This window comes from Paralichthys olivaceus, chromosome 4, assembly GCF_024713975.1.
Source record: "Paralichthys olivaceus isolate ysfri-2021 chromosome 4, ASM2471397v2, whole genome shotgun sequence".
In the NCBI taxonomy this organism is placed as follows: domain Eukaryota; kingdom Metazoa; phylum Chordata; class Actinopteri; order Pleuronectiformes; family Paralichthyidae; genus Paralichthys; species Paralichthys olivaceus.
This window is the reverse complement of record NC_091096.1, coordinates 197,264-205,547: the sequence shown is the minus strand read 5'-3', so window position 1 is coordinate 205,547 and position 8,284 is coordinate 197,264. Positions and strand designations below refer to the sequence as shown.

At 46.1% G+C, this 8,284-nt stretch overlaps 1 protein-coding gene across 2 annotated transcripts in view; it reads right to left on the bottom strand.

The window, feature by feature from the left end:
• Positions 1 to 2,697: 2,697 nt before the first annotated feature.
• Positions 2,698 to 8,284, bottom strand: part of chek2 (checkpoint kinase 2) — a 6,098-nt gene continuing 511 nt past the window's right edge. Inside the window, exons 2-15 of one of the 2 annotated variants that reach the window (XR_011240824.1) lie at positions 7,814 to 8,195; positions 7,434 to 7,558; positions 6,650 to 6,782; positions 6,054 to 6,144; positions 5,357 to 5,453; positions 5,208 to 5,261; positions 4,813 to 4,877; positions 4,647 to 4,746; positions 4,418 to 4,504; positions 3,728 to 3,891; positions 3,502 to 3,614; positions 3,252 to 3,337; positions 3,030 to 3,164; positions 2,698 to 2,921 (exon numbers count right to left, since the gene is read on the bottom strand). Coding sequence is in view for 1 of the 2 variants with exons in the window: in XM_069523129.1 (XP_069379230.1) it covers positions 2,820 to 2,921; positions 3,030 to 3,092; positions 3,252 to 3,337; positions 3,502 to 3,614; positions 3,728 to 3,891; positions 4,418 to 4,504; positions 4,647 to 4,746; positions 4,813 to 4,877; positions 5,208 to 5,261; positions 5,357 to 5,453; positions 6,054 to 6,144; positions 6,650 to 6,782; positions 7,434 to 7,558; positions 7,814 to 8,186 (1,653 nt within the window). In the remaining variant the exon portion in view is untranslated. The remainder of the gene's footprint in view (positions 2,922 to 3,029; positions 3,165 to 3,251; positions 3,338 to 3,501; positions 3,615 to 3,727; positions 3,892 to 4,417; positions 4,505 to 4,646; positions 4,747 to 4,812; positions 4,878 to 5,207; positions 5,262 to 5,356; positions 5,454 to 6,053; positions 6,145 to 6,649; positions 6,783 to 7,433; positions 7,559 to 7,813; positions 8,196 to 8,284) is intronic. The other variant, XM_069523129.1, reaches the window with a different exon arrangement.

Sequence of the window (8,284 nt, the reverse complement as noted above, 5' to 3'; positions counted from 1 at the left end):
AGAAGAGGAGTCTGGTGTTACCTGTACCAGTGTTGATGAGGTTGGAGAAGTATGGAGATTTGGCAGTGGTGAGTGCGTTCTTGTATTGATGGAGATGGTCCGAGTACATTTGGCAGTGTACAGTGAGTCCAGTCTTTTTGTAGAGTTGCTCCAGTCAACGGCCAGTGGCTTTGATCTGGCGGAGCTCAGGGGTGAACCAGGGAGCAGTGAGTAAATGAGACTGGGCGTGTTTTCAGGGGGGCCAGGGTGGTAAGGGAAGAGGAAAGGCAGTTATTATAGTGAGTCACCAGGTCCAGGGGGTTCCTGGGGTAGGAGCTGATCAGGGTGGAAAGATCGCTGAGTAACGGAGTGGCAGAGCTGCGCTTGTGAGAGCAAAACATAGGAACAGGTTAAAAATCACCATGATGTGAGATCGGCAATGACGTAGTCCAACGGTAGATGGTCCAGGTGATTGTGGTGAAACCACAGAGCCAGCGAGCCAGCGCAGCAGAGGCAGAGGAGTGGAGCGTGCTGGTAGTAGCTTCGCTGAAGACAGGGAAACCAGTTAGTTGGCACCGGGGATTAGCAGCAGGCTAGCCGGCCGGCAGGTTGACACTGGCAGGTATCGGTGTAGCAGGGAGGCGGCGTCCTCCACATTGACAGCAATCCGCGGGCGCAGGTAAGCGTCCAGGAGAGCTGGCAGGGTGGCGGCGGACCGGTCCGAATGGATGTGCTTCGTGGGGCACACCAGAACAGGCTATCCAGCCACAGAGTGCGGAGAGGAGCCACGGGAGTCCCGCACAAGTGAGCCCTGTACCGGCGAAGCTACCTTCTGGCTAATGAGTGGCGAGGCAGTAGCAGCAGACAGGTAGAGGCTGTTTAACGGCTATTTCGGTGTCGCAGAATGTGAGATCGAGCAGCCGAATCAAACAGATGGGTTTAAAGTCCAACATTCATACGAGACAATCTTGTTGAATCGATATGAAACATCAAAATAGTGAAAACAGCGGGGGAGGCGCGGCAGCAGCTTGCCAGTGGTCTCTGGCCCGTGTCGCATTCTAACCAGAATCTAATCCATTTTATGTTTTCACTTTGTCGTCGAGAGTAGCTGAACTGATGATGTGGGGAAAGTCGTGAGATGATGTCACTTCAAATCTCAGAAAAGGAAGTTTGTCCTATGTGACCAACATCCACCAGGGGGCAGATCACTGGAGTTCATAGGAGTTCATAGTTTTTCTGAATCATTTAAACACATTTCCTGAAACTTCCACTTTTCTCTAAACAGAAAACACAAACCTTCCAAAGTTTAATAATAAAACTTTTGTCTCCTATTTTCATTTGATCCGTCACTAAGAGATGAGGAGAGCTTTATTTGGAAAGTCTATTTCTTTGTTGAACTTGACAATTCAGAGTCGAGACCAGGCAGCAGAGTTGCAGACACTTCTCTGCACTTCAGTCACCTGCATCTATGATAAACACTGAGTCTGCCCCCAAAACTCATAATGTCCCCATTAGACAGACAGGAAGGAGAGGAGCAGTCCACAGTAACCTGGTCAAAATCAACACAACCCATGTCACAGAATCTAAACATAGGAAAATTAAATGTGGCTTACTAAACGTCAGATCACTCAGGTCCAAGTCTCTACTGATCAATGATTAGTGATCACTAATTAGATTTATTCTGTAGAACAGAATCCTGGCTCCAACTGGATGAATCTGTGATCCTCAATGAAGCTACACCTGCAACCCACAGTAACACACATATTCCCTGAAGTACAGGTAGAGGTGGAGGGGTAGCAGCAATATAAAACTCTTACCTTACAATCACCCCTCGAGTTAAAGAACATTTTACATCGTTTGAAAGCCTCACCCTTTGTCTTTCCCACCCAACCCTCAAACAACATAATCTGTTTATTTAACCATCCTTTATCGCCCACCCGCTGCTTATAAAGAGTTTCTAAATGAATTTGCAGAATTTCTGTCAGAATTAGTCCTTAGTGCAGATAAAATCACCATCATGGGCGACTTTAACGTTCATGTTGATGAAGCCAATGATAGCCTTAGAGGTGCGTTTAACTCTCTGACAGATTCATTTGGTTTCAGTCAGCACGTAGATAAACCAACTCATAACTTAAACCACACCTTAGACCTTATACTGACACATGGCATTGATGTTGAGAATCTAGTAGTGTGTGATTCCAACCCTTTATTATCAGATCATTTCCTTCTCTCATTTGAATTTATGACTAGCAAAGGTACTCAGGCGAGTCAAAAATTCTCCCATAGTCGGTTACTGTCCGATAACAAAATTGATAAATTCAAGGAGATAATTCCCTCTATTCTGCAGCCATGCATAAATGAAACACATGATAATCTTTTCAACCTTGCTCCTGCAGAACTCGATAACTTAGTGGATAGTACAACCTCAGGACTTCAAACTGTCCTTGATAGTATTGCACCAAAACATCTGGAATCTCCTCGTCTGTCCAAGTGGACGTCTTCGTCTTCCACCTGCACATCTGGTTCCTCCTTACGGTGCAGTAACTATACACACTCCAGATATGGAATGTGAGGTGTCGAGTGACTATAAAATTCATCATCAGTTTAAAGAGACAGAAACTATTTTTACTTTTAGATTTTAGTCACATGACTCATCTCACCAGTGATGATGAAGACGTGTGATCAGCTGATGTCATCACATGACAAGGAAACATTGAATCAGTTCAAAAATATAAAAAGATTTATTAGAAAAACATTTGAAACTTTATTTACACTGGACAGTTTCAGCAGGGAACAGCTGAGTCACATGACCCGAGGAACGCCTGAATCGGATTGGTCCACTACAACAGGACAGGGGGTGGGGCTTGGATCCGTTTTCCGGGGTGTTCATCGTCTTCGTCTCCTTCTCGTGCTCGTTTCCTCCCAGAGGTTGACTCCGCCTCCTGTAGAAGGAGGGGTCAAAGTGAGTCCTACCAACTGTGTGTGTGTGTGTGTGTGTGTGTGTGTGTGTGTGTGTGTGTGTGTGTGTGTGCGTGCGTGTGTGTGGTTACCATGGCAGCAGCGTCTCCAGCAGGGTACATCAGCCTGTAAGCAGTCGCCATCATCACATGATCCTACAAATGCCACAGCTTCATGAGTCCACACCCACAAACTATATTTCCCATAATGCACCTGCCATACTGGGACTGTGGTAATGCAATGAAGTACTGTGTTAACGTGACAACATGAAGTACTGTGACCGTGTAACGTAACTAATAGTATTAGTTAGTTACCTGTAACCAGGGATGAGACAGAGCTTCTTCTATCGTCATCCTGTCACTGGGATCAACAACCAGCAGCTTCCTCACCACATCTTTAGCTGCAACACACACACACACACACACACACACACACACACACACACAACCACACACACACACACACACACACACACACACACACACACACACACACACACACAGCTGTAGTACTGCTGTAGTATTGGTGTAGTATTACTGTAGTACTGCAGTAGTGTTGTTTTACCTTGGTCAGAGACTCGTCTCCACTTGGACTTAACCATTGTAAATTCTCCTCTGGTGATCTGATCTGTGACAGACTGACTGAACGTCTCATGGAACGGAGGATAACCACCCAGACTGAGAGACAGGTAGATTGGGGACGAGTAGAGAAGAGATGGGTAAACAGTTAAAGCTGAAATCAATTAAAATGATGAGAGACAGACAGACTGAGGGCGAGACAGGGAGCCTACCAGACAAAGAGCAGGACTCCGAGGCTCCAGGCGTCCACAGCGAGACCGTAACCTGTGGTGGACGCCTGAGTGAAGACCTCAGGAGCGAGATACGAGGGCGTCCCGCACAGTGTCCTCATCAACACTGTCTCCTCCAGGATCCTGGACTGGTTAAAGTCTGTCACCTGAGAGGGACATATATAGTATTACAATATAAAGTATTTAAATGTACAGTATTAAACACAAAGTATTCTAACTGACTGCCCATTACACTGTCCTCTGTCCTTCACTCTGTCCATCACTCTGTCCTCTACCTGACTCACCATCACACTGTCCTTTGTCCATCACTCTGTCATCACTGTCCTCTGTCTGACTGTCCATCACTCTGTCCATCACACTGTCCTCTGTCTGACTGTCCATCACTCTGTCCTCTACTTGAGGAGCTGAGCCTCTTTGACACCTGCTGCCTTTAATTAGCCTGATGACAAACCATGACTCTGGAGACAGAGAAGACGAATCCTCAGCTACTGTGATTAATGAGGTGCAAACACATAAAGAGCAAAAAGACAGAAAATAAACTGTATGCAGACACGCTGTCCACCACGGCACTCACTCCCAGCATGCACTTCGACAGAGAGAGGTTTGATCATCTCAACACAGAGACAGACTGAAGCTCCACCCACTGGAAGAGACATCAACCAATCAGAGTACCTTAATGAGACAGACGTCATCCTGTGAGGACAGAAGGACGTTCTCTGGTTTCAGGTCCCTGTGGATGATCCCATTACTGTGGAGGTACTACACACACACACACACACACACACACACACACACACACACACACACACACACACACACACACACACCATTACATTGTGCTGCCTTCCAGGGGACCACTGATGCTGCGCCTCAGTAACCATGGCGACACAGCTGGACTCACCTGCACCGCTCGCAGCATCTGGTAGAAGTAAAGTTTGGCGACAGATTCTTGAAGCTGCTGCTGAGACTTGATTCTGTTGAACAGTTCTCCGCCCTCCATCCTGAAAACACACACTGTCAATAAAGTTCACTTTGAACACAACTTTATTTACCACATCACAACTCACAGCTCCAACACGATGTAGAAGCTGTCGTCCGTCTGGTAGAAGTCCTCCGTCCTCATGAGACACGGCTGGAGGACAAGAGACGAGAGGCCGATCCCCGTTAGAACAACAGTACGACTTCAAACTTTGACTCATTTAAATTGATTTAAATTTGGAATTTTGTGAATGAATTGAAACTAGAAGCTGATGCACTCAGACACGCCCCTTTTGAGCTGTGATGTAACAGTGGTTGTTTGATCTTTGAGTCACGTTAAGTTTACAATGTTTTTCAATGTCAATCAATCAATGTTTGTTTCGATCGACTGGTCAGAAGAATTTGATTTGTTTTTGGAAAATAAGAAAAACATCATCAGAGCGGCTCTTATATTCTGTTTCTTCTTCGTTGGTGTCGGACTCACGTGGTCGATCCTCTGGAGAATATTGATCTCTGTCTTTGCATTTCGTGTCGCTGTCTGTGATTGGACAAAAAGAAACAGCATACGTCACATGATCATGGTTCAGCAGCCGTGTTTACAGTTCTCAGCCAATCAGAGCGCAGATCACTCACCCCTTCAGACTTAAAGTTGTGCTTGTTGATTATTTTCACCGCAAATTTCTTACAGGTCGATCTCTCAAAGGCCAGTCTGACTTCACCACACACTCCCCTAGAGAGAGAGAGACAGAGGGACACAGACATAGAGACATACAGAGAGAGAGAGAGAGAGGGGGACAGATAGAGAGACAGAGGGACACAGACATAGAGACATACAGAGAGAGAGAGAAGGGGACAGATAGAGAGACATACAGAGAGAGAGAGAGAGAGAGAGAGAGAGAGAGAGAGGGGGGGGGGACAGATAGAGAGACAGAGGGACACAGACATACAGAGAGAGAGAGGGACACAGACATAAAGACATACAGAGAGAGAGAGAGGGGGACAGATAGAGAGACATACAGAGAGAGAGGGGGACAGATAGAGAGAGAGAGGGGGACACAGAGAAAGAGTATAGTTTTATTGATGTATAATTTATTATTTTGCTAAAATAATACATTGTTTTATATTATTTTATTATTATATTATAACACTTTGGCAATATTGTAATACACAGTCATGCCAATAAAGCTTATTGAATTGAAAATTGAAAGACACAGAGAGAGAGAGAGAGAGAGAAGAGACACACACACACACACACACACACACACACACACACAGTGAGCTGTGTTGCAGGGAGACATCATGTGACATCACAGTAGCGTGTCAGACTCACATTCCGATTCGTCGAGTGAGCAGATATTTCTCCTGAAGTTCTTTAGGTAAAGTCGACTGATCATCAGACATGAGGTCAATGAAGACAAAGACTGGAGACAGACAGGCAAAGAGGACATAATGAAAAATCCTTACAGGCTTGCACATATGGCTTCTGGAATTGCTGTAGCACCTGCAGGGGGCGCTGCAGGAGTTGATCATTAGTAGACAATAGGTTTTTATAAGATCGACATGACCTGACTTTCAGTCCTCGTGAATAAACACAAACCAATAAATCAACAAAATCAGAGGCCAATCAGAGGCAGAGTAGGGCGGGTCATTTCAACTCTGTAGTAAATTTGCATCTTGTCGATATCAGTGACAGTGACGATACATTTTTTATATATATCCTGCGGCCCTAAGAAGTACCGTGGTGATTTACCACGATAGGAAGTGAACGACTTCTGTAGAACTGAAAACTCTGAATTTAACCTGAACTTACCTAATAACCACAAATCCTGCTTCATAAGACAGGCCCCTGGTGTCTCGTCCTGCAGCTGGACACAGACGGACTGAGACACCAGCTAATATTTACATGTGAGCACATTAACTTCTGACCTTTGTTGCGTTGCTCAGCCAGGGCGAGGACGGCATTGTTGACCAAAGGAAGCTTCTTGTTTTTACCAATCAGGTTCCCGTCGACAAACGTTCCGTTATTACTGTAGTCCTCCACAAAGACCTCACTGTCCTCCTGTGAGTAAGACGGGCAGAGACACAGACAGGCGAAGCCACAGATACACAGAGAGACAGGCAGAGATCAACAGTAGCAGTAGCATAAGCTGTCTTCAGACATGAGCTCCAGGTAGAATCAGCTCTCCAGAGACTCGTCTCCAGAGACTCGTCTCCAGAGGCTCGTCTCCAGAGGCTCGTCTCCAGAGACTCGTGTCTCCAGAGTTCATGTTTCACAGCTGAACAACTCAGCAGCAGGTTTTCTGCTCAGACTCGTTCAGCATCAGATCCTCCTCGTTCTTCAGGTGAGAGGTGGAGCAGACAGACAGGAAGTGATCATGTGATCATGTTTACATCACCTGACACCGTCGTCAGCTCTCATCACCACAAACTGTCTTCGCGTCTTCGTCTGTGTCTTCTACGTGTGTGTCAGCACTTTGTCTCCAGAGACATTTGTTTGTGTTTCTTCATGTTTGTGTGTCACGTGTTAGAAGCTCATCACCCCCCCACTCCCTCAGAGGATCAGTGGAGGACGCTCTGCTGTGTCCTCACTTCTCCTGGACTTAGACTTTATACAGGAGTGAAGGAGGAGACAGACAAACTGAGTCTCACTCTGACGTTTGAGTTCAGGTCTGAAAGCAGCTATTAGCATTAGCATTAGCAGTTATCTTACTCTGTAGATCCTGAAGTGTTTCTTGCTGTAGATTTTGAACTTCTTGGATCCTGGTTGTTCAGGGTCGTCAAGAACATAGTTACACTCAGAGTCTCGTCCAAACAGGTACTGCTCCTCTATACAATCTGTAAACAAACATAATACAGAACATAACTAACAACATTAGCACCAATAATAATATAATATTAGAACTATCATAAGTAGTAATATAAGTAAGTTCTTCTCATTTTAGGATAGTTTTATACCCAGTATCGAGACCATGATTAGAACTAGCATAACGTTTAAACTGTAAGGACTAGCACCACTGCTAACAGAACTAGTTTTAGAATCACCTCTATACTTCCATGTGAGTTAGCTAGTTAGTTATAACGTGAGCTCACCGTGGCTCCTGAAACATCGCGCCATGGGCAGCAGGCGTCCCCAGGGTTGTTGTTCGGGCTCCTCAGGGACAGACGCCAGGGTGACGGGTATGGTGTCCATGCTGCTCAGAGTCCCTGAGCTGCTGGATGACTGGCTGGCCGAGGCTGGTCCACTGGAAGCACTTGAACTGGACTGGGTGGACTGGGCCTTGGACGGGGACTGGGTGGACTGGGCCTGGGACGGGGACTGGGTGGACTGGGCCTGGGACAGGGTGGACTCGGTGGACTGGGCCTGGGACGGGGACTGGGTGGACTGGGCCTGGGACAGGGTGGACTCAGTGGACTGGGCCTGGGACGAGGGCTGGTCCACTTCATGTGGAACTTCCTTAGACATTCTGTCTCTCTGCAGATTATTAACATCAGAACAACACATTCGATTTTTTTAACAAGCTGAACTTCATCATCAGAACTTATATATATATAAGTTCTATA